At 39.5% G+C, this 27,323-nt stretch overlaps 1 protein-coding gene across 1 annotated transcript; it reads right to left on the reverse strand.

The window, feature by feature from the left end:
• Nucleotides 1–171: 171 nt before the first annotated feature.
• LOC113974934 (alpha-1-antiproteinase F-like) lies at nt 172–26,643 on the reverse strand. The gene is made up of 6 exons (XM_027698506.1): nt 26,634–26,643; nt 23,148–23,150; nt 10,952–11,641; nt 4,403–4,673; nt 1,605–1,752; nt 172–431 (listed from the first exon to the last, which is right to left on the reverse strand). Exons 1-6 carry the CDS (start codon nt 26,641–26,643, stop codon nt 243–245), a joined length of 1,311 nt encoding a protein of 436 aa, XP_027554307.1. The 3' UTR covers nt 172–242.
• Between the last annotated feature and the right edge of the window lie 680 nt (nt 26,644–27,323).

Here is a 27,323-nt window from a genome sequence, read left to right on the forward strand (position 1 = left end):
CTACTTTGTCCCAGAGCTAATGAAAGTTCTGCCTGAATGCAACCTTCTTTAAAAAAAAAAAAGCAAGGCCCAAACAAACATGCAACTATGATAACTTAAATTGATGAAGAGTCTCATCTACAAAAAACAATGAATAACATCAGTTGAGAGGCAGAGAGCCCCTCTGCAGCCATGCCATACTCATCAGGTCAAATACTTGATTTAAGAGTGGTGATCACCACACACACAATATGTACGTTAACTTAATCTCTTTTCAGAGGGTTCACAATTTTTCCCATGAAAAGTATATTGTTCTCAATAGTTATGACCATTAGGAATGGCTTGTTGAGTTTAATGGTAACTGGAACGGACATAGGCACTATTTCCATGCCTGTGGCAGCTGCTGCTTCGGTGCCAGTCTCATCCACCTTTATCACAGCCTTATGAATAGCCTGTGAAGAAACAGACATGTACAAGTCAAGGGGGTACAAAAATAGTCACCTAAATAAGAATGTGACCTAAAAGTGCCTGAAGTTATTGGTAAGAAACAAGCATCAGATGGACAGATGTGAGTCCACTGCATAAAGACAGCAAAGCGGAAAAAGAATCACCAAGCTACATGCAGCATAGCTTTCTGGTCCCAGAGAGGAAAAGTTTGTTTCCAGTGGAGGTACATGTCCCCGCTAGTGAAAACATTTGCTTTGTTTCTTTTCTTATTCCCTGCACCCAGTCATGGAGATCTGTACAGCTAGACCAAATGTTAAGAGAGCAAGACCATATTTAATTGTCTATTAAAAGTTCATATAGCTGAAAAAATAATATGCAGACTAGCACAATTGATAGAATTCTGAGAACATGTTTTCTGTGTTCCTTCATGTCTTGGAAATAATGGTAGCAAAGGAGAAGGTCCAGAAATGGAGGGCTAGAGCAGAGAAACCTCTAAGTTTTACCTTGCAAAGTCAAGACATTGACAGATCCTGGTTTACTGACATCCTCCTGAGGTCATGAGGGCAGTTGTTTTCTTCATATTAGACAATTAAAGTTGCACTGATTGTCAGTTTTAACTCTAGGTTCAGTGAGGTATGACCTGTCTCTAGCTTTTACCTTGGCCTGACACTAATGAGAGATTTGTTCATAGGCTTGAAGCCAAGTGTTTATACTAACTGCATTTTCCTTTCCCCTAAACAATTTAAAAGCAAGCAGTGTTTTTCCTCTCCCCTCCCCTCCATAAAACACAAGTGGTGACACATCCTATAGCTCCATACTTGCCCACAATCAGGCTAAAGAAGACAAACATAAACAGAAGCAGCAATGTAGTGACTGTAACAGCACACTGCAGGAAGGTACCAAAGTGTGGATAGATGGTGATTTGGTCATGTCTGTTTTATAAGGTTGCCCCCAGGTAGATCGAAATAGCCTTCTAGGTTAAAAAATTACAGACTTGTAACCTGCTCCAACCCAATTGCACTTACAGTGCATGGACAAAATACTCTGTATGCCAACAACTACCTTTTCATGTGAAGCCAAGCCTTTTTACATGAGTTTTGCATCACAAATAGTTGTACAGAAAGTGATGCAAGTATCAGTAACCACAGGCCCATAAAACAAAAAGCAGTATGACTTACCTGGGAAATTCTGTGTTGGGGCTGTCCCGTGATCCCAGAGAGGTCAGCCTTATCAGTGAACAGATCCATAATGCCCATTTTATATAAGATATTTTTTAGGTCATATGTCCCATAAAGAGTGAATTTTGGAAGATACAAATTTACTGAGCTGCCAGAAAAGAAGTACAAAAATGTAGTGAAACATTTGATCACATATCACAGAATAACATAGACTCACAAGGGAAACTGATTTTGCTTTCTCCCTCATGACATTTTGCCTGCAGGCTCTCTCTAGCCCACAAAGAAGATGTACACTGACACTAATTTGAGGAGAAGAAAAGGAGATTTATAACAATGTTGGAAGGCTGGTTGAGAGGATAAGGCTGTAGTTGCTGGCTCTCAGTCTGCAGTAACCCTACTCATGAACAGTGAAATTGACCCAGTGATTCAGCACAATACAACTGTACCTCCCTAAGATTCTTCATCTAACATTTTCAGAAGTTAAGTGATCTTTTGTGCAATCTGCTGGAAGCATCTTCATCATTACCCATTACCAAGGATGCAGAGCATTCGCCTTGTGAAAAAGAGATTCCTTTAGGTGTCTCAGACTGAGCACAAAAAAAATCCAACACATGCGAGTTCACTGGTTACTTTTAGGAAAAAAAAAAACAAACAAAAAACTCCGTTGGCTGGCCTTGTGTATTTATCATATAAATCAGGACAGAGAAAACAAAAATATATGCCAAGGAAGCAGGACAATGATAAATAGTGATAGAATGGATGACAAAGTAAAAAGCAAAAGCACACTGACAGAATATAGATAGTCAACAGATAATTATTTTTCTGTATCAAGCCTAATGTCTGACACTGAATTTTAAGTGACTAGTTTGCTGTTTTACATAAATAACCCAAAGCTCTATACTTCTGACTCATTTCTTCCTTACTTTTTCCATACAGATCTAACGATTTCTTTTCAGGGGTTAAACACAACATTTGCAGCCAGAAGCAGCATAATGAGACAGAGGTTAGAGATAGTGCTGACATTAGGTACTGTTTTCTGGTGAGAAACCAGGACAACTCTCCAGGGCTCTAGGTCAGGGAGTTGTGGAACACTTAACCAAGCTAGCCAAAGAGCAAGACATCCAGCAGACAGGTGGAAAGGGCCCATACCTGAAGTGTTGCACAGCATCTAATGCCAAGTCTGGCTGGTACCCAGAAATGAAAGTGCTACAGGATTGATAACTGATTGCTGATCTCTTAGTTCTCCCTAATTTCAGTCTGTGCTGATTGCTGTCCCAAATGATGATGCAATTATCATTGAATCATCTATCTTACTGTTGTGTAAAGACATTCCTTCACAAGCCCCTACTTTCTTTCAATATGGAGGAAAGAGAAGGCCACAGCAACAACGTAACCAGGAAGGAAGCACTGGGATGCACTTTTCAGAAGTGAAAGTGATGCTTTCTCCACAGTTCAGCCATTAAATAGTTCTCAGCTGCCTGTACTGGTGAAACTTTGGCACTATCCCCTGTTTGGCAGCCAACAGTAATGAAAAATGTCCCTCACAACACTTCTGCAACTCATATCAGTTTGCAGACACAGAAACAGGGACAAACATAGCTTGCCCACAGCCCTTGAATCATTCCATATACTACTTCAAGTCCATTTATTAAGACCTCCCAGAGACTCTGAATAACAGCAGAGGCAATCAATTACTTTGAAAACTAGAGGTAAAAGGAGGAGTTCGTGTCATCAGTTTGCAGGAAAGAATGGTCATCATGAAAAATTTTATTTAATGTCTTTCTTGGTAATTTTAAAGGCAATTGTGTTTCTTTGACAAAAATTATACATATGTAACTTGATTGACCATCTTATTTTTCCTATAGTCAAAAAATATGTAGCTGCTTCCAGAAGTTTCAAAACTGTGAAGATGCACAGAGAATTAATTTTTTTTTTCCTAGTCCTTTTTTTTTCCAAATAAAAAAAAAAATTAGATTTTTTTTATGAGATTTAACAGTGAATCAGAGTTAGGAGCATGACACTGGTTTTGGGTTTCTGTATTAGGATGCAATTTCTCTTTTGAATAAGGATCATCCAAAATAAGTTTTTCAAATGAGTATGTGTGAAGGTCACTAACTTGATACATCAAATTCATAAGTGAGCACAAGGGCTTGATACTATAAACATGTTTTGCCTATGCTTGTACAACGCATTTTGTCCCATGAAAGGCTAGTACCATACAGAACACTAAATGTAAGGAGTATAAAATTACTTTTAGAAAGCATGAACCCTTTCTGCCTTTGAGGCTCAAGTGTAGCTTGTTCCAATTTTGCCTTCCTAAGACCTCAGAGAGCCTGAGTATAATGGCTCTGCAACGTGCTTTGCCCTCATAATTGCCGAATGGAAGTTGCTATTTCAGCATTAACTGTGCAATTATTGTTAATTTTGATAGGTAGAAAAGAAGCAAGAGACAAGAAAAAAAGCTGAAGTGGTAGGAATTTACTTCTAAATAGAAGACGACAGAAGACCTCCCCCAAAAATATGAGTAGAGGTCTAAGTCCAAAACCAGGGGCCTATTGAGAGTTGAATATGGGAAAAAAATTGTAGAAATGGAAAAAGTCCTAAAGCTGTGAAGGTTTTCAGTTCATGCAGTACTGAATGTGAAAACACAGTGATACCAGAGAGCCAGATTCAACTTTGGTCAGTGAGAATACTTCTGCAGATAAAACAGAACTAAAAATGGTGTTCTGATTCTGTGTCATAGCCCAGCACATTTGTTTCCTTGCCTACCATCTGAACCAAGAACTTCAGAATTTTACCTTTTTGTGACTAATGACCTCCACCTTGACATACGTTCACAAGACAATCTTTTCTCCAGCTTCCTCATTTTTCCTTTATCAGGCAGAATAAAAAATGCTGAAGCGCCTCCTTTGTAATCCATTTGCACCACAGTGGAAGACAACTGGTCATCATAGCCGTGCTTGAACAGGCCCATTCCAAACATCATCGGGACTTCAACAGCCTTGTTCCCATCCACAAAGAATTTGCTCATCTTAGTGTATTGTGGATCAAAAGGTTTTTCCCATTCAGCTTGAAATAGAAGAGATTGAGTTAGAGGATATTTTGAGGACATGAAACCATAGGACATATCACCACAGGACACATTCTTAGGTGACAGAAACTGGTACTGTTGGATCAGCTTCAAAGACAAAACCAGTTTGCAATGATCACTTGATCTTACTGAATACTCGGAATAATTTAATAGCAACACACAAGAGGTAGAATGCGATGTAAAAAAACTCTCTCAGATTTTACAGCGGGCTGCAATATCCTTCATTTAGATGACATATCAAGAGTTCTAACTTGCACTTTTCTGCCATGACAACAGTTTTAAGGAGTTTGTAAAGCCCCTGTTCTTTCTCTGAGCTCTGAAGAATATTCTCCCCTTTCCTTATTCCCAGATCAAAATAGGCTTGAAAAGGGTGATATGAGGGATGAATTCTCCAGAGAAATTAAGGAATTTGGGTTACTTTCAGAGACAAGGTGTTTATATCTCACATTAGCTGATAATGTATAGAGTCACGAGGAACTTAATTCTACCAGAGTGCTGAGTTAAAAAACAAAACAACAACAGAAATTTTTCCACTGCATCCTCACAATATTAAATTTTCCAAGGCTCCTCACCTAGTCATAGTGAAACAAACTCTCCACCTCAGAACTCCAAAAGATCCTTAACCTCAGTGGAGAAAAATTTCTATGCCAAATTCCACCTATCCATATCATTCATTTCAGAGGCTGAGCAGATTTTTAAAAAGGGTGGGGGTTTTTGGAAAGGTTTCTTTGTTGTTTTTATTTTTAAGAAATGTTGTTGGTCTGCAGTAAATTTTGCCTCCTAGAGCAAAACGAACATTTTATCAAATTTATTAGGCAAAACTAGAGCTGTGATGCTTAGTAAAGTAGCTGCCACCAAGAAAACAATGAAACAAGATGCAACCACTTTTTACTTCTGACTTCTATTTGAACATTGATTATTAGGCAGCTTGTTACAAATGAAATAATTGTCTTCTGCTGTTTCCACCATCTGACATAGCCTGCACTTAGTATTTGGAAAAAGTGAAATGGGAATTTAGGGCATGTCTTGGGCTCTGAAAGTATAGATTGACAACTGGCAATACTCTGAAGAGGGAAAAGTTGCTACTTTTATGTTTCTTCATTAACAGTGACTTCTGTCATCAGATATATAACAGGCAGGACTTCTACCTTATTGTGCCTAAGGGAAAAAATAAAGCAGAATGAATAACAGAAACATGAATGACACAAGTCCTGAAACATTTAAACAACCTTTATCCAGTGCTCAACTCAGGGAAAACACCCACTGCTTTCACAAAGAACTTTGCTTGATTGAAAACTGAGTAGGATATTAGAACTGCTATTCTGGAATTCAGGAGAGCAGACTTTGGTCTCTTCAGCAATATCCTTGGTAGAGTACCACGGGATAAAGTCATGGAGGGAAGAGACGTCCAAGAAAGCTGTATTGCCAAACAACTCCATGCAGCACTACAGGCTGGGGGAAGAGTGGCTGGAAAGTGGCCCAGAAGAAAAGGGTCTGGGAGTGCTGGTTGACAGCTGCTGAACATAAGCCAGAAGTGTGCCCAGGTGGCCAAGAAGGCCAGTGGCATCATCAGTAGAGTGGTCAGCAGGACCACGACAGTGATTGTTCCCCTGTACTTGGCACTGGTGAGGCTGCAGCTCAAATCCTGAGCCCCTCTCTACACAAAGCATATTCATTTTTAGGTCCCTCTCTACACAAAGCATATTGAGGTGCTGGAGCATGTCCAGAGAAGGACAATGGAGTTTGTGAATGGTCTAGAGAGTAAGTCAGGTGAGGAACAGCTGAGGGAGCTAAACAGCTGCTTAGCCTGAAGGAGGCTGAGAGGGGACCTTATTGCTCTCTACAACTACCTGGAAGGAGGTTGAAGTGAGAGTTGGTCTCTTCTCACAGGCAACTAGCAATAGGACAAGAGGAAATGCCCTCAAGCTGTACCAGGGGAGGTTCGGGTTGGGCAGCAGGAAGAATTTCTTCACTGAAAGGGTTGTCAGAAATTTGAACGTGATGCCCAGAGACATGGTGGAGTCACCATCCCTGGAGGTGTTCAAGAAATGACTGGACGTGGCATTTAGTGCTGTGATTTAGTTGACATGGTGGTGTTCAGTCAAAGGTTGGACTCAGTCTTGGAGTTCTTTTCCAACCTTAATGATTCCATGATTCTATGATTCTATTAATATTCAAGGATAACCTCCACCAAGCACAGGAGTGATCTGTCCTAACAAAGAGGAAGTCAGGCAAAATAGCCAGGAGGACTGTGTGGCTGAACAAGGAGCTACTGGGTGAAATCAAACACAAACAGGTAGCCTACAGAGGTGGAAACAAGGACAGGTAACCTGGGAAGTATACAAAGAGATTTTCTGAGTATCCAGGGATTAGGTTAAGAAAGTTAAAGGTGTGATAGAATTAAATCTGGTCAGGGACATCAAGGGCAACAAGAAAAGCTTCTATAAGCATGATGATGACAAAAGGAAGACTAGGAAAAATCTGAGCCCCCTCCAGAAGGAAAAAGGAAGCCTGGTTACCTGTAATGTGGAGAAGGCTGAGGTACTCAATGACATTTTTTACCTCAGTCTTCACTGGCAAGTGCTGCAGCCACACCACCCAGGTCACAGAAGGCAAAAGCAGGGACTGAGAGAATGAAGAACTGACCACTAGAGGAGAAGATGAGGTTGAAGACCATCTAAGGAACCTGAAGATGCGCATGTTCATGGGACCTGATGAATGCATCTGCAGATCCTGAGGGAACTGGTGGATGAGGTGGCTAAGCCATTATCTGTCATATTTGAGAAGTTATGGCAGTTCAGTGAAATTCCCACTGACTGGAAAAGGGGAAAATAGCTCTCATTTTTAAAAAGTGAAAAAAAAGATCCAGGGAACTACTAGTCTGTCTCACCTCTTTGTGTGGCAAGATCACAGAGCAGATCCTCCTGGAAACTATGCTAAGACAGGTGGAAAATTAGGAGGTGACTAGTGACAGACAAAATGACTTCACTAAGAGCAAGTTGTGCTAAAGGAAGAGTAATTGATGTCATCTAACTGGAGCTGTGCAAAGCATTTGACACTGTTTCACATGACATCCTTGTCTCTAAACTGGAGATTTGGATTTGACAGATGGTCCATTTGGTGGATAAGCAATTGCCTGGATGGTTGCATTTGAAGGGTTGTGGTCAATGGCTTGTTCTCCAAGAGGAGACCAGTCATAAGTGGCATTCCTCAGGGTTGGATTAGGACCAGTGTTGTTCAACATCTTTGTTGGCAACACGAGCAGTGGGATTGAGAGCAGCCTCAGTAAGTTTGCTGATGACACCAAGATGTGTGATGCAGTCAGCATGCTGTAAGGAAGGGATGTCCTCCAGAGAGAAGGTATGCCGTCCAAGGGGAGCATGACAGGCTTGAGAGGTGGCCCCATTGGAACCTGATGAAGCTCAACAAGGCTAAGTGCAAGGTCCTGTATGTGGGTTGGGGTAGTCCCAACCACAAATACAGGCGGGGCAGAGAATGGATCAAGTTGAAAGCGGACCTGAGGAGAAGGACTTGGGAGTGTTGCTTGATGAGAAGCTCAGCATGACTCAGTAATGTGCACTTGCAACCCAGAAAGCCAGCTGTGTCCTGGGCTATGTCAAAAGGAGTGTGGCCAGCAGGTCGAGAGACGGGATTTTCCCCTCTACTTCACTCTGGTGAGATCCCACCCAGAGTACTTCATTAAGCTCTGGGGTGTCCAACATAAGAAGGATGTGGACTTGCTGGAGCAAGTCCAGAGAAGGGGCCATGAAGATGATCAGACAGCAGGAACACCTCTCCTATGAAAACAGGCTGAGAGAGTTGGGGTTGTTTAGCGTGGGGGAGAGAAGGCTCAGGGGAGACCTTAAAGCCCCTTCCAGTACATAAAGGGGGCCTACAGATAGGGAATGACTTTTTACATAGGCAAATAGTGATAGGACACAAGGGACTGACTTTAAACTGAAAGAGAGCAGATTTAGATTTAGATTAGATATAAGGAAGAAATTCTTCACTGTGAGGGTGGTGAGACACAGGAACAGGTTGCCCAAAGAAATTGTGGATGCCCCATCTCTAGAAGTGTTCAAGGCCAGGTCTTTGAGCAACCTCGTGTAGTGGAAGAGGGCTACAACCATGGTAGGAGAGTTGGAACTAGATGACCATTAAGGTCCCTTCTAACCCAAACTGTGACTATCATTTAACACACAGATTAGACAGAGATGGTATTCACTAATACTTTCCTCCTGTTTCAAAGGAGAATTTATTCTTATGCTCACCTCTATCTTAGGGATCTACCTTCTAGGGATGACACCTTTGTCAAATGCTTCACAGTGCTCAAGTGGGAAAAAGAACTTTGAGGTAGTCTTTGTTGTGATCAGCTTGACAAGAGCATGATAAGGGACTGGTGTAATATAGTGGGATAACATGCCCACTGGCTCAGAGACAGAAAAATGTTGCCAGGCTTTTGTCCTTAGGGAAGGACTTCTGTACTACAGTACACCACAAAAAAAAGAGGAAGGAGAGTCACCAGTACTGTGCAAGGATGGTTGCAATGCAGAGTGGAAAAGAGCCTAGAAGTATGGACTGGTTATAGAGCTAACTGAGCTTTAGGTCCTCTCCAGATTAATCCCAGCCTCTAGAACCTTAACCTACTCTTGATTTCAAGATAAAAATTGTTATATTATTGCTATTAATGCTATTCTTTAATCTATTTTCTTTAAAATCGAAGAGCTAAAACTGAAACTCCACCATATTTGGAGAAGGTAGGAAATCATTTCAGTAATAAAATGAACATCTAATTTAAAAAAACCCACATTTTTAGAACACATAAAAGTTAACTGTAATACAAAGTTATTTTTAATAAAAGTTTCTCAGGCTTTTGTCCCAATCATGCTACTAAATTTATTGCTCATTCTTCGAACAGCTTTCGGTAAAAGAAAGGGGGTTTTGCCTGTTTTGAAAGATGTGCCTGTTGCTCAATAAAAGCCTAAATGAAAACATTATTTGAGTCAAACAAGTATGTTTTCAAGAGAATTAAAAAACATCAGTCATCTATAATTCAATCAGCTCCATTTAACTGCAGCCAAATCTTCAGAGATTAATATAAGGAGCTGAGACATAGATGAAAAACAACAGAAAACCCCCCCAAAAATATAGCTCTTAATTGCTTGCAGGGGAACCCTCATATTGGAGTGTGCAAGCATCCAGGTTAACAGTTTTAAAAGAATAGGTTTTCCTTTTGAAAAGAATCGCATTTCTAATATGTCATCTCCATTTAAATTAAAAAGCTTAATGGTAATTTTATCAGATAGATTATAGGATATTATTTTTCTAAGTACAATTGCTTTGTTTTCAGCATACAAGTAAGAGAGAGAAGGTTTGAAAGAAGATGCAATATCTGTTATTAGACCACTGATTGAGCCTTACAGCCTTGATCCTCGTCTTCTCATTAGATCAGCAGTCTGAAAAGCTCTGGGAAGATCTGTTGAGTGTATCTAAGCAGACTGCACAAGTTAATTAAGAAAAACAAGCTTATTGTCAATAGGCTTGTATCTGATACTGGTGGGTCCATCTTCACTGGAAAATATTAGAATCTGCAAATCAAAAAAAAAAGGGTGAAACCTATGCCTCTAGACACATCAGGACTACAGACATACGATCGGCAAAGGCATAGTTAGTAAAAAAATAGGGAGAACATGAGTGTGAAACCAAAGTTGTTGACTGTTTAGTTTTGGATACATGAACATACACAGTAACAGCAAAACTAAGGAGTAAACATACTTCTTTTTGGTAAGATGCTACGTTTTACTTTAACAGCATTTTTTAAATTTAACTCCTAACTTGCTGAACAAAACACCAGCTGAAGTCCACAGAACTGGATTTCAAATTAATTCCTAGACAGCAAAGCATTTAAGAAAGTGCTTGAATCCCACTAGATTGTATAGGATTAGGAAAGCATCTTATCTTTCCTAACTAGAGGTGCCTTCCTCAGCATATATTTCACTAAATCTTCAGAAGGAAAGAAGTTTATATATTAAAAAATATGGGAAAATTTGCCATGCATTTTGCTAGGAATTATCATCACTGTCAGGCAGAACATAATTTTCGAAAGCTTTGTTTGTAACTAAGTGTGAGTGAGGACCAAAGGGAAAACAAGATATGAGTCCATCTGCAAAACCATATTGCAAAAAAGGTGATGAAGTCCAAGACTGACCTGAGGAAATAAATTACGAAGAAGAAGAATATGATATGTGTATCTTACCGTTAAAATAAATATAGCTAATGAGGAGAATTTCAGTAAGTGGATCAAGGTTATTTACAAGGTCCTTGATTTTTCCATTGGTTCTTTCTGCTACATATTTGTTGACTTTCTGCTGGGCTTGATCAGCGTTCTTGAAGTTCATAGGATAAGCTTCTCCTTCATAGAAGTTTCTGAGATCACTTAAAAATTTTTCTTGTGGCTTCAGTCGGTCAAGCACAAACAGAACATTTCCCATATTCAACTGTAAGCCCCCATTCTTTCTGTTCACCATTTGCATGAGTTGACGATAACCTTCATGTATGTCATTTTCAGAAATCTCACGTGGGTTAAAGCAAAGGACCTTAAGAATCTGTGTCAGGGTGTCTGATCTGGCACCCAGAGTCAGCATTGCAAAGGCAGTAGAGATGCTCAAAGGAGAGAAGAAAACATTCCGATTGTTTTCATAAGAAGAAATCTCTTTGTAGAAACAACATGCAAATCGACAAACACTGTTGCTTACACTTTGCCATGGCATGTTTCGGTTTCCTTGGGCTCTTTGATTTTGGTTTCTTACCCCTTGGTGATTAGGCTCATAGCAATAACTGTTGGAATTAATTCCAACAAGTAAAAGACACAGGAAAAACAACTTCTTCATGTTTCTGTGACTCTGTAATAGAAGAAAAATTGCATTTGGCTTACAAATCTTTTCACCTTGTGTTTAGCAATACACCAATTCCTTCACTATAAAAAGTTAGCTTAGTACCAGTGATTCCAAGACATTTGAATTGAGGGGTACCAGCTTTCTATTTCAAGGAAGTAGACTGTGGAAAATTACTCAACCTACTGAAGAGGTTATGAAATAATAAAAATCAAAGTCAAAGAGGGATGAGGTAATACCAAAGATGCCCTCATTAAAGTTAGTCTACAATTCCTTTGAAACTGTTTTTTTCCGATGTTCTCTTTTCAATGTGGCTGTAAGTGATAAAGAGCTGTGAGTCAAAAGTACAGGTCTATAGAGCAAAAAGTAAAAATTTAACTGATGAAAAATCAAAGCAGAATTAAAACACAATATTCCTCCATTGTGAAAATTAAAATATCATACATTTTTGAATGGGCTCCATATAAACCCATATGCAGGCACTAAAGAGAAAGTAAATGCACCTGTTAATGAGGAGCTGATGAACATTAACAGTGATTTCATAAAGGCTGAACAATTGAGCACCATTAAGAGAAGCCAATATCTACATAAATAACAAAAGAGAGAAATAGCAATTAGGATGTTATCAAGACCATGGAAATACAGTGCTGTTTATTAAGAAAGGGAAAATGCGTATGTACATAGAACAAACAGCAAATGGAAATACCATGCCTGCAGCATGGAAACCATTCATTCCACATCTGTGGCAATACTTTTACCTCTAGAAATTAATACTGTATCACAAGTGGTTCAATATCTTGCAACAGAGAGAAAGAAGTAAAGATGTGAAATATTTGGAAATCCAGAATACTCACTTGTGGTATATGATCATTTCACCTACAGAATCTTTTATAAAACAAAGTACTCTTTAGGAGAAAAATATCTTAGGTTTCTGAATTGCCCTGAGAAATGCAGACTGCCTTGTAAATTCATTGAATTCCAATCAGCTCCCACCATGGCCCCACATTTGTATTCTCCACTTTCCAGCATCTTGTTCTCTAAAACCCAGTGAACCAAGAATGCTGATCTCTGCTTTAATAATGTATGCCCTAAATGTCCCTTAATTCACAGTCTTTGAATATCATGGTCATAGAAATACTACTATCACTAGGAAGGGCCTGAACCCCATGACAAACCACTTTCAGGCAGTGCACTTTTGTATCTAGAACATGTTTAAATTTAAGCTCCTTGATTTGTTTGTGACTTTTTCCACCATCACTCTAATTCTTTTAGCCACAGTTTCTTTTTTTTTGGGAGCCTCTAGACACTTTAGAGAGCAGTCCTTAAGTCCCCATTTTCATTTCATTTCATGCCTTACATTTGTTATTATCATCAATTTACTTCATTTAAAACACTTAGGAATGTAGATTTCCTAAGGAGAGTTATGCCATATAAACAAGCCTATCTCACAGAGGACTTATTTTTTTTATTTTAAAAAACCAAAATCATAGTAAAACAGTACAAGAAGCTTTAAACCAGAATACGACAATGTTTCGATTGATTATTCAAAAACTGTTGTCCTATTGTCACACAGAAAAAAAAAAATCATTACTTACAGTAAAGTTAAAAGTGTCCTGTTGTATTCACCAGGTCTGCACAGGTCCTTGCTCAGTTGTTTATGCTGCCGCACACAAAGCAGGGTATCCTCTAGTAAAGGTTAAGATCATCTAAGGGCTGTGACTCATGCATTATAATTTTAGAGATTAGTATGATGTCGAAACTAGTTTTACTGGACACTTAATTTTACTGAATGTGTTTCACACGTGACTTTTTATTATTCATGACTATACGATCACCCTGTTAGATTCAAACCCATTTTCCTCAAACTGAACCCGCTGTTTCTTCATATCAAACATTCATACACTTTTCAGTTGCCCCAATCTATTTTATGAACAAGAGAGTCATAACGTGATTTCTAGTGACTATAGCATTGCTACCACTAAGGCAGGAGGACAAGACTTGATGCACCAGGACAATCTGAATTTTTGTGACCTAGCTTGCTTTGTCTCCTGTATAATCCATGGCTAGTATTGATTTTCTCCAGTTGAAGCCAGTGATGATTCTAAGAGGTGCAGGGCTCAAAACACTGTTTTGATGTATTAGCAAGTGCTGCTGTATGTGCACCTGACTATCCACTCCCAGACGGGGAATCCACTGGCAGCAAGAGCTGTGATATCGACTCCTGGGCCACTCACATGGCCCTGTGCCCAGGGAAGAAGAATGCGGCTGGGATGCCATTGAATGCAGGTGATCCCAGTTACAAGCATGGCCTGGGGACAGGGGGTGGAAGCCTAGGAACAAGGGTGTTAAATAGAGCAAGTCTTTAGATCAACTTACTATCTTGTGATCTGGGTTGTGGGGAGCAGTCCCCTCTGATCCTGTGCCAAGTTCAGCTGGGTCAAAGCAGACAGCAGATATCCCGTGCTCAGGTGTGCATCCTGGGTGCAGAAGGACAGAAGCACTGAAGAAGGGAACTCTGAAGACCACATAGTTCAACCCCGTGTTCAAAGCAGAGTCATTTAAAGTGAGTTGCTCAGGACGGTGTCCAGCTGGATTTTGTCTTCCTTGTTTGACAACATTGACACTGAAACAGGTTTTCTCTACGTTTAAATGGAACTTTATTTTAATTTGTGCTCACTGCCCCTTGTCTTGTCACTGGATCCCACTGAGCACAGGCTACCTCTTACTTTACTCATCAAAAATCAAGTGTTTATGCACACTTAAAATTTACACAGGCCTTTTATTATCTGGGCTAAACATTTCCAGCTCTCTCAACCTCTCCTCATATGTCAGATGCTGCAATTCTTCAGTCACCATTGTGGCACTTTACTGGAGTCACTCCAGTATGTCCGTGTCCTTCTTGCATTGTGGAGCCCAGCACTGGATGCAGGACTCCTGATCGGAGCACCAGGAATGAATAGAGAGGAAGAATCACTTGCCTTGACCTGCTAGCAATGCACTTAATGCAGCTTAAGTACATGGAATTACAGAATCATAGAATAATGGAATGATTTTGGTTGGTAGGAACCTTAAAGATCATCAAGTTTCAATCCTCCTGCCATGGACGGGGACACCTTCTACTAAACCAGGTTACTGAATGCCCCATCCAACCTGGCCTTGAACACTTCCAGGGATGGGGCATCCACAACTTCTCTGGGCAACCTGTTTCAGTGTCTGACTACCGTCATAGTGAACAATTTCTTCCTTATATCTAATCTAAATCTACTCTCTTTCTGTTTAAAGCCTAGATATATCACTACATGCCCTTGTAAAAAGTCCCTCTCCTGGTCTCCTGTAGGACCCTTTTAGGAACTAGAAGGCCACAATAAGGTCACTCCAGACCCTTCTCTTCCCAAGGCTGAAAAACCCCAGCTGTTCTAAGGTGTCTTCACAGGAGAGATGAGAGATACTCATTTTTGTGGCCCTCTTCTTCACTATTCTGTTTGCTGGGGACCCCAGAGCTGGATGCAACACTCCAGGTGAGATCTCACAAGCGCAGAGCAGAGGGGATGAATCCCCTCCCTGAACCTGCTGGCCCCACTGCTTTTGATGCAGCCCAGTATAAATTGACTTTCTGGGCTGCAAGTGCACTTTACTGGCTCATGTCCAGCCTCTCATCCACTGCCTCTTATGCACCAGCACCCCCAAGTCCTTCTCAGCAGGGCTGCTCTCACTCTGTTTATCCCCCAGCCTGGATTGATACCAGGGGTTGCCCTGACCCAGTGTAGCACCTTGCAATTGGCCTTGTTGGACCTCATGAGTTTCCCATGGGCCCACTTCTCAAGCTTATCCAGTTCCTTTTGGATGGCATCTGTGCTTCAGGTGTGGCAACTACACCACTCATCTTGGTATCATTGTCTGCGTTTCCTGCAAGATCTTACTGCTGGCTCATGGTCAACTTGGTGTCCACCAGGAGCCTCAGATTCCCAAGCACAGCATCTCACTTTCTAAAACTAGGGTAATATTTTCTCTCATTTTCCCTTCAAAATGTAAACATTTTTTGGGAAGGATCAACCCTTACTATACACAAAATAGAGTGCTGATCTCAATGCTGTTTCTAAAGACAATTGAAGCACTAACCACAACAATAACTCAGCAGCATTTTGTGTGAGGCAAAGATGCAACCAGTGAAAGTCGGTGATTACAACCTACCAAACAACTCAACAGATTGCAAAAAAACCCCTCTTAAACAAGTTGCTTTTGAGGTAAAACTTGAGAAATAGAAGACTTTGAGACAGGATACCGGACTTGCACATAGTACATTCTTCACACATACCACTCATCTGAAGGAATACTTGAGATACTCTTTTCACTGCTTCTTGTACAAATAAGAGCTGAGAATCTCACTTAGAGCTAACTTTTAATAATGGGCTGTAGTTTTCATGGTATATAAAAACTGATTTCTGATGAAGGAAGGAAGCCCAATTAAATACAGACGCCATGCTAATGACAAGGTGAAGGATGAATGACTAAGACAGATTTGAACACACCTAGACCACACCTCAGCACACTTGTAGGAGAAAGCCTGCTGCTAAACATGGAAAAGCCTGCCCTATGATTTGAAAGAAAGCAGAGAAAATCAATTCAGGATCAATTTCTATGAATAAAGTGAATCTCTGGAGACTAATATTTGAATCTCTGGAGACTAATATTAAAGAAAGTCCAAATTTTTCTTTCATGTGTTACCAGTATGAGAGAAAGGAAGGTGAAGGAAAGGGTAACAGGTCTAGAAACAGCTGTATAATTTCTGTATTTGATGAAAAATATTCAACAAGCATAAACAATGATGTATATCATAAGCAGAATACTGATTTACAGATAATTCAGCCATTTTGTTTAGTTTTGAAGATTGGGATATTCCAGAGCAACCTTGCATACGTTGAAGATACGATACGGGTAGTGAACAGAAAATTTCCTCACCTACTCTGGGGACTTTTCTAAAAGTTCCCACAGCTCTTACACATCTAGCACTGAATTGTTTATAGGTGTTTAAGCCTCAGCTGGCAAAATTTAATGTAAATGCATCTACTTTGAGCAAAGAGGTTGAAAGAGGTTTGTTGATACAAGGTTCCTCTCTTTGCTATATATAAATAACCACTGATGGCACAAGCAGGGAGTTCTACAGAACAAACAAGGCCTCAGAGCCTCTCCTTTTCCTGTGCTAAACCACAGATACCAGGTGTGTATATACCTTCAAAGAGATGGAAGAATTTCTTAATTTGTTGCCCCATTGAAACTAAAGCACTTCCTCATAACCATAATTAAAAAGGGAGGTAACAGAGACTGGAAAACAAATTTATATTAAGTTGTTCTCTTCTGGACCTAACAATACTTTCTCCTGAAAATATAATAGAGGAGAGTGTGCAACCTATGTAAACCGTAAGGTGTGATCCATCTGATTATGGAGCTTCTGTTTCCTTACAATAATTAAAATATGATCTTTTATAAATAGTGCAGATCTTGAAGAATTTCTCAAAAATTATTGCATAGTAAGTAGGGCACTGTTAGAGATGACCTATAGAGATAGTATGCACTCCAAGGCATCTCTGTTTAGTTATGAGACTTTTCTCAATTCCTTTAATCACAGGAATTCCTGCCAGTAAATCTATTACACTACACAACAAACAGGTTGAATAATTCACCAAACTATCAAAGACTAGGATAGTTTAGAGTTGTCTGGAATGTCAATGGTTTCTGTTCCCAAAACTTTGAAACATTCCTCCAACTGAGAGCCTCACCCTGATAGCATTCGTTTGGGCTAGATTCTCACAAGCCTGCAATGTTTGAGTCCAGTAAAAGGGACTTGCCTATTTTAAGCTCCACTAAAAAGAAATTATAGGGAAACAAAAACCAAATAAATGACAAACACCACCTCCCACCCCCAAAAGGTTGAAATGTTCTCTTCCTTCAATGTCTCTTTTTTTTTCCCCCAAAGATCTTTCTCAAGCTCTCAATCCTCTCTTTCATCAGTCAGTGAAACAGACAATAACCCCTACATGTATGTCCTCAGCATCTTAGTCAATGATTCCCCTAACTTTCAATCTCCTTTTTCTCCACAGTCAGCAGATTAAAAGTCACATTTCACCTACATTCACTCTTCAAGGACCTGTTGCTATACATAAACAAGTAAACACACTTTACTCTTCAACATTTCCTGGATACACTTAGTGATACCCTACCTGTCACTGGAAAGGCATGGCTGTATGTAGAGAGATGCAACTCTCTTGTAACACAACTACAAGGTTTTCTTGAATTAGGTCACTATCAGCAAACCCAGCAGTGTTTTGTCAGAAAACAAAACACTTTATTTCAGGAGCAAGGCAGAAGTGGCTGTGGCTTGGCAGCTCTTTTCCCTCCTGCCCAGCTCTCCAGCTTTTCTTCCCTGGGAAGAAAGTAGGGAGGGATCCCACACAACTTCTCTAGCCATCTCTTTCGCAGAGGATTCAACAGAGCTATACAGTATAGAATCATAGAATGGTTTGGGTTGGAAGGGACCTCAAAGATCATTTAGTCCAACCCCTGTGCTGTGGACAAAGGCATCTTCCACCATCCAGTTCCTCAAAGCCCCATCCACTATGGTCTTGAACACTTTCAGGGATGGGGCATCTGCAATTTCTCTGGGCAATCTGTTCCACTGCTTCACCATTCTCCCAGCAAAGAACTTCTTCCTAATATCTAATCTAAAACTACTCTCTTTTAGTTTGAATCCATTACTCCTTTCATCTCACTTCATGCTCTTGCTCTGTCTCTCCTGTAGGTTCCCTTCAGGTACTTGAAGGCTGGAATTAGGCCACCCCAAAGCCTTCTCTTCTCCCGCGTGAACAGTCCCAATTCTCTCAGCCTTTCCTCATATGAGAGGAGCTCCATCCCTCTAATCATCTTGGTGTCCCTCCTTTGGACTCACTCCAACAGGCTGATGTCCCTCCTGTGCAAGGAACCCAGAGATGAGTACAAAATTTCCCCTTTTCCAGTCATGTGGGACTTCCCCTGACTGCCATGACTATTCTAATATTACAGAAACTGGCTTGGCAACTACATCAGCCAATTCCTTCAGGAGTCCCTGAATCCTCTATTCCCTGAGTCCTTTATCCCCTTTTGGCTGTTTTTGCCCTCCTAGCCAGAAGTAAGGGTGCCAGGAAAGGAGGCAAGAGTAAGGAAGAAATGCTGGATAGAATAGGCCTCTTCTACATAATACCTCTCCTATAAAGTCAGAGACCAAATCTCACTTCCCTGCACACAACCATCCCCTGAATGTCCTTCCAGTCTTCTTGTGCCCCTTTAAATCCCCCACCCAGTACTACAAGGCCTCCAAGCACCAAACTCACTCCAGTTGCTACCTCCTCAAAAGACTCACCACCAAGTCTCCTTCAGCTCCACTGACACCTTTTGCCCTCACCTTCAGCTCCTCCTTTAGGATCAATGTTACACAAAGTGAAGAGCGAGAGGTGAGGACAAGATATAAGTAGCAGTTTGTTTCAAGAGAGCTGAAGAACCACCACATTGAAGACCTGGTATTGGTTTACTTGTCATCGCTTCTTCTCAAAGCCCATAGAACTATTTCTTCCATGAAATGAGCTCCCACCTCAGCACATCCTTCAGTTAAATATGACTTTCCTGCTAAAAAAAAAAAAATAAAGCCAAAACTAACTCCTTTCCCTTTTTCTTCGCAAGAGCTCTGTGAAACACTGTTCCACACTTCATTGGCAATTTTAACAGCTTGCTCTTATAAATTTTCTTTGATCTGCCTTTGGTGAAATTTTACAACTTTTAAGTTTCTATCTGCTGAGAAAATTCACATAACACTGTTTACCTCTTAGTTTCAACAATCTCACTGTCCCGAAACACTAATACCTTGATAGCAGATACAAAGGTAGGTGGTTTTTCACTTTCAGTCCTTATCACTAGCTCTTGACATTTTAAATAAGCAAAAACACTACAGGGAAAATCCCCAAAACACACTACAGAGAAAATATTCAAAGTGAGATTCACAGCCAACCACAAAAAGTCTCAGTATTAAATTGATAATTGATAAACCACATATAGACAACTATCCCAAGAATATCTTGATTCCTTTTTCTTACTTCCTCTCTCCAGCTTTGATTTCCCTTCTGAATGGCTTTCTCAAAATGCACAAAACTAAAGAGTTTTGTGTCCTGCTAGTCAGACTAGTGGCAATTTGAAGTGTAGTACTCTTTGATTACATTAGAAACATATTACTGGGAAAAAAGTGTTTACTCAGGCACTAGACACTAGCACATTTTTCATCAATAAATCTTGAGGCATTTCAGATGAAAGAAACTTCAACAGCTGTTTTTTAAAGAACATGTAAAAAGCAGCTTACTCTGACAGCACAAACAACAGAAACCAGGGAAAAGAATGACAGTCATAATAAGAGTTGTTTTTTTTTTTTTGACAAAATCAAGTTCTGAAAAATTTGGTTAATCATTGAGTGTCAACTATCTAAATACTTTGGAAACAGTTGTAAGAATTTAGTTACCAACTCTTGCCATGGGATGGAAATGTGAGAGATTAACCTGAACTGTAGCGTAATACTTTCTGGAACTAATTCTGCTAGACATGCAGAGACACCTCAGAGATTACAAGCTGATGAGGGCAAGTAAGAAGCTGTGTCTCACAAAGAAAGAAGTACTGTTCTCCATGTAGGACTGAAACATGAAAAGAAGACTTTTCACTGTGGGAACAAAGGGAAAATAAAACTAAGAAAAGAGCTGTGAGAAAGTAGGGCTGAAATGCAAACTTTCCCACCTGGGGAATTAACCCTAGAGATTGCTAATGCTGTGCAGCATCACTTCATTATGCCAGAACTGAAAGAAAGACAGCCGAGGCAGTGACATGATGCTGAAGCTGTGCAGGCCTCTAGACTTCAGGCTAATTGTGCTGATGTGTCTGTGCTACTACTCAAATATGACAATTGAGCTGTACACAGTATGTTCCTTGCCATATACTCACATGCCTTATTTGGAACAAACTTGGGTGTCTAGTATGACATCACATTGCACAAATTGTAGACAAACACCAACTCTCTCACTCCCAAAACCTTTCTGAATAGAGTTCAACACATAGAAAAGCTCAGGGAAAGAGATTTGTGAATGAACTGAGAGTAGGCCTATGTAGACATTCCAATATTGCCCTAAGGGAAGTTGTGTGGTCCAGCATTCATCTTGTAGACAGCATCTCACTTGCTGTGTCTTAGATATGCATTGAGAATCCAGAGTAGTACCAGAATGGGAGTTCAAATCAGAAAGACATATCCTGTGTCAGAGTATCACGCTTCACAACTTCACTGCTTTTGATACCTGACCTAGGTCATCCAGGTCCCCTTAGAAATCTCTACAAACAGCTGTTTTGCACAGACTAGACATACTCTGGTAAGTAAGCAAATCTGGCAAGACTAGCTCATGATGCCTCCTATGACAACCAACCCAGGGCAATGCAGATGTTACATTATGAAGAAAAGCAAAAATGTAATTGATTATATAACTTTGGAAGAATTTACAAACCACAGCAGTTGTATAGCATAGTAAGGTCCTTGTCCTTTCTGACTACTAATTCAAAGGATTTTTTCATAGAAGCACTAGACAATTTTGCACCAGGAGATGAATTACTGATAATTAGAAAATGAAGAGGTCACTGCTCATTGTAAATTGGATCCTGGTGCACAGACCCATGTGATGATTAAAAATCTAAAATCACAACTAAAAACTTTGGGGAGTAGAAATCACAGAAGTGAAATTCAAAGTTTGCAGCCACAAACTAATGCACAGGGAGGAAATGTGTGAACTACAGGTACGGATAAATAAACTGAGGGGGAAAAGCGTGCTCCTTCCTGAAAGCAGGGTCTGTAAAAGTATGTAATACTTCTTGCTCTCCAGTCTCAGGGCAATGAGCTCATTGGAAAGGGAAATGAAACAAAACAACTGAGCAAAAACTTAAGCATATGTCATTGAGAAAGACTCTGTGGAATGTAGATTATATCTGAGAGGTGACCTCTCAATAGGACATACTGTGGACTTAAAAGAACATACTTCTTAACAAGGCATACTTTTTACTTCGCAAAAAGCAACTTCTTCCCTTTCAGAAGGTTGCAGTTGAAGATTTATTCACACTGGTTGGAAAAATACTGTGGGTTTTTTTCCAAAGTATTATTTTCACTTCTGTGAAATAGCCTTAGGGTGAAATATTAGTTACACATGCAGTTGTGCTACTGGTCCATTACACCAACTTCATCAAGAGACATGCGGTTTCCATCTATACTGTTGCAACTATTTGCAGTTATATTCAGAAGACTGAACTCCATTATATGAACTCTGACAGACTGAAATGTTGAATTCTGATCTGGACTTTGCACTGTTTAGCAACAAATAAGCAAATGAGCAAAATGGGATTTGTTAGGTGCAGATTTTTAATTTAGCAGAAAACAAACAATCTGAATGCCTTTAACGTCTTTAAACTGTAGCCAAGGGAACTTTAGGCCTGCACAATTCTAAAGAAATTAAATTGTTTATTTGGGATGCTGGGTGAATTTGTCACTTGACCATCTTGAAAATCACACTTCTAAAAGAAATTAATGATCATAATGGGCACATGTTCAATGGTGTATGGAGATCATCATCCGAGGACAGACAAATATGCTGAGGCAATGTTGACAATAGCAAAGAAAATGAGCTCTAGGACAATAAACAATGGGAATCAATAGTAATGATATTGGAAAGAGGGAACTTCACGTCCAGAAGACAAAGGGCCTCAGAGATTCACTGAACTTGGTTAGGCAGGGGAACTAGTAAACTCATGCTGGGTGGCTGAATCTGTTTGCAGAATCACTGCATAGCTAGTATGTCTGAGGTGGGGAAAAAAGGTCTGTAGGTACAATTGTACCTATAATGGTTTAACTGAATGGACACAGAAAATGTGGGGTGTATCACCAAACAAGTAATGTGAGTTATAACTGTGGTACTAAATCAGAAGGGAATTGCCTCATCATTGCCATTGTACGCACACTAGATGATACATGCTCCAAATGATTCAGCTCAATTATTCCCCAAATGTTTGGGGTTTTTTGGCAACAATCTATGAAAATCTTCAAAAGCTAAATATGTGGAAGCAGAGCGATCATAACTGCATTGACACTGGGCATGGAAAAGCTGATTGACTTAGGATGTTCTGTAGAGACATGATGGCAGATCAGCAGCACAGTGCAGCTGCTGTGCTTACCACTGCACTGCTGGAAAGAGGATTCAGTATCCTTTCTCTGTGCTCCACAAACAGTATACCCCTTTTCAGATCCTGTATGCATAGGCACCACCTCATCTTGCTGGGCACCTTCCACTGTCACCTCCTCTGTCTGCCAAGAATGTGCCTGAGCAGAGCAGCAAGTGAACTCTCTGATGGAGTGGTGTTTGGGACAAACCCTCTTTCCACAGATAATACTAACATGTGGGGGTACCGGAAACGTGAATTCACTAGGAGAAATTCTGAAGTTTTAGAAGAGGAGAGACATACCTTCTAGAGGAAGAAAACAAAAAGAAAATCAAGTAAATTTTTTCGTCAGACCATAACAAGATCAAAACCTACCAGCGACACACGTCCCTTCTTCCCCTTCAATCAAGTACAAGCCAGTCATTGAAGAATGTATATACTATAGATTGATGTATATATGTATTTTAAAAGTTGCTTAATAATGGGCTGTGGCATGAAAGGAAAAAAAAAGCAATGGTTGCTCAAGAGCTGTTAAGTGAAGACACTGCCACAGCTACTAAAGCAGGAGGCACTTTGGCAAGAGCAGAACAGAAAAAAAGATAAAGGAACTCAGATTTTGGACTTTCCTGCTGGTGGCTGCCGCTTCTTGGAGAGGTTCTCATCCAAGAAACCTAATGACAACAGAAGCCCTCCCTCCTCCTTGATTTCAGCAGGGTCTGGATTGGGTCTCTGCTGCAGCTCCTGCTGCCCTCCACCAGGCTGCCCCACTGTCTGCAGGGCAAACTGTGGAATCACAAACAGTTCATGCAATGGCAAAATGATGTCAAGACTACAATTTGCCTCAGTTTTTCACTGCCTGGCGCAATCTCAAGACATTATGTCCGAATACCTGCAAGGCTGTGTCAGCCCACTTTTGCTGTTGAAGGACAAAAACTGAAGTCAGCAGTCAGAACACCAACTGTTACAGGATTTTCAAAGCTTTTCAAGGGAATCCAATCGCAATCTCTGGGAGTTTCCATCGTATATCATAAGCTTTATTTACAGTTTTGCCCATTGCAATAGTTCCCTGAGCCTATGGGAATTAGAACAGGTTACTGCAAGATAAGCAAGGCAGGAAGTTTGTAGGCACCAGATACTCTCTGATAAGCTCCTGTATATATGTCCAAGTCCTGCAGTAAAAACACACTAATCTACTTTTCTTTCATTTAGGAGCAGGGTAACAGTGGTCACTCAGGCAAATATAAATATGACAGTGTCCAGTGAGGTGGTTCTCACACTCCAGTGCAAGCAATACAACACAGAAAAAAAACAGACAGCAGCTCCTCCTTTTGTAGTGAGATCAGTTCCAAGATTACTGGCTTAGTTTTTACAAGCTCCTTGAGAAAATGGACTGTATGTTACACATAAAAAGGTATGGTGATGCTATTCTTCACATCAAGTCATGATTAATACAGATTTCTAAATAACTCCAAATACTAAAAGGCACGTTTTGTTCTTGTCCTCTGTCAGTTTTAAAGTACTTATCCAATGCGTTTGGAAGCTTAATGGGATTCCCTTCATAGTTCCTCTAAAAATACCCTTCCAAATTTTGTGCTTTTCTAAAAGAAACCCTGGTCTTGCCAAAGTACATATTCTCCAGATAGAGCAACCATTGTCAGATGTCTCTGCAGTTTGGCTCAATGATTAACGTTGATGGGAAAGGCATAAGGTAATATTCTCAGAAATGCAATAATGTTTTCAGAGCCTATGTCCCATTTTCAAAAGTAAATAATGTTCTAAGGTTTTTCAAAGGTATTTAGTGTTTGAGGTATTTTGGTATTTGAGTTTTCATCAGCTCACAGGCAGACTTGTAACTAGTTTGAGCACTTTAGAAGCAAAGGGCAGTCTTTTTTATACTCATAAACATTTTCAAAACCCCAGTCCTTGAAAACTGCAGTTCCAATGCTCTAAAAAAACTGGATTCACAAATATGAAAATATTTTTATTGTGATTTTTCTGTAATTTTTCAGAAATAAACGAGAACAAAAAAAAAAGAGAAGGAAATCTAAATCTACAAATACAGTTCAATAATTAGATACCCACAGATCACAGGGTTTAATAACTAAGCGATAGTTACAGATATTTCAGCACTAACAACTATAGGTATGGATTTAATTGGCTTTCTTTTACTATATTGTATAGTTTCTGCTCTCCCGTTTGATGAACCAAACATTATTGGACAAGTGTTATAAATGTATGTTAAATGAAAACAAAGTGAAACCATTGAAAAGGTGAGTGGCAGCAAGTTAGAGTGAATAACAGAAAAACAGGGTAAAAGGTAGGAGAGGAGACAAATAGAAAACAATGGGCTTTTGAAAAGTAAGTTAAATATGTTAGCCACTTCATACAGTTTTATATCTATACAAAATGACAAAAAACTCTTCATAGTCCTGTTATTTTCTTTTAAAAAATCTATTGCAGAACTTGTAAAAGGAGATAAAAAGATCATCCTCTGTTTTAGAGGCAGAAGTTTCTCCAAATCTCTCATTAATGCATGAAGTATAATATTATCTACGTTATTTGTCTTCTTACAATAACTGAATAAATCAGTGTCTCTAACTTGTGTAGAAAAATATTCAGTAAAAAGTCAATATAAAATACTATTTTACTAAAATCTCTTCCTAAAATACTCCTGGTAGATATTTCACCTCACAAAGGAGTTTCATAATAACAAATACACAACACTATACACAAATACAAATATGCTTTTCCTCTTACTAAGACGATACTGAGTACTGGGTTTCAAAGTACTACCCTTCTAAGCTCCCTTTCTCTTTGTGTACAGCCTTTTGCTATGGCAAATGCATACCACACAAACAAGTTGCTAAGAGATAATACAGATTGTGAAATTAAAGTACATAGCAGCAACTTCTCTTGGATGCCCATGTAATCTTACTCCCATTGAGTATAATGTATTTTGCACCTCAACGGATGTGTGGCAAAGACCTTACATGTACCATAAAAGAAGCCATTGGGTGGAGTAAGTTACATGCTGTAAATCCACACCCTGACTTGCCTCATGGTACTTTGTTCATGAAGGTATCCCTTGGGTTGCCTGGAGATGGATATGCTTTCCCTCTTCAAAGAAAACAAGGAAACTGTACCTTATGAAAGATGAAATGAAATGTTTACAGAAAGTGGAAGACACTTCACTTGCAAATAACTGAAAAGTTAAAAGCCATATGCGAAAATTTAGCTCTAGGCAGACAGTTACTTATAACTCACTTATAACAATATATTCTCTTCCCTTTTTTGTGAAATTGAAAACCAATTTTAATTTCTTCTAATGAAAATCCACAGTCTGATTTTCAAAAGTAAACGTTTCATTTTGAAATGGTTGTGGACTCAAAAGTTACTTGTATGAAAACAGACTGACATATATGAGGCCCATGACACTGACTCCCCAAAAAATGAAACAAAATTATACCCTGAATGACCATGGACTAACTTCTGTAGTAAATCCAGCTTATGATACTGGCACTCTGTTAACTAGACAAACTATAAAATTTTTCATTTTTCTTATGGTTTATACACATATTTATCACATAAATGAGTCAAAGACTCGTACTGAGAGGGTATTTTTCATTTGCTTGGGATTTGGGGAATTGTTTATGGTTTTTTACTAAACTCCATGGTTCTAAAAAAGGCTCTGTTTTCCGAACATAGTTTTATTTGTAAGTGAAAGATTATGAAATTAACACTGTTAATGTTAACACAGCATAGATGTTCTTGCATCTGTGTTGAACTTACCTGCAGTCATGTTTTGTTGATACACACAGCTTAAGTTATATTTAGTTGATACTTAGTAATAAAAGCATATCAGAATAAAAGATCAAAATCCAGTGGCCAGCCTTTTGACATGTGACCCTTTAGATAGCTTTTACCCTTGGGACAGCAACTACCTCATCTCAGTAAGTGCTGGAGGAATCATCTTAAATTTTGAAGCATATTTTTAGGTAGAAATAAGAGTAGAATCACAGAAAGAAACCACTCCAAATGGTTTTGGACTACTGCGCTACTATGTTTCACCTACTCTTCTTACACAATAGATATATATATCTCAGATCAAAGACATACCCTGTAGAGTATTACACCAATTAGTAGCTTACAGGAGGAGGAAGTCAGAGGGAAAAAAAAAGTAAGAGGGAGCAGAGAGAGATTAGCAGAAAAGTAAAAGAGTGTTTATTTGAATGCCTGAATCTTCCAGCCCACATGGTCTTAACCTGGCTGACTAACTACATCACTACCTTCACTTGCTGACTTGAATTTTTTTCCATGCAAATTAGTTTTGTAGGTTCCAAGAACTCTCTCATTTTGTGTTGGAATTTTGTGGCTTGAAAAGTGAACAAATGTCTGGTCATTCAGGAAACTTTATGATACAACAAGGTAAAGCACAATAACCACTTTGAACTACATGGAGATTCACAGTATGGAAGGCCA

This window comes from Neopelma chrysocephalum, unplaced genomic scaffold, assembly GCF_003984885.1.
Source record: "Neopelma chrysocephalum unplaced genomic scaffold, ASM398488v2 Primary Assembly neopelma1_24, whole genome shotgun sequence".
NCBI classification, from domain to species: domain Eukaryota; kingdom Metazoa; phylum Chordata; class Aves; order Passeriformes; family Pipridae; genus Neopelma; species Neopelma chrysocephalum.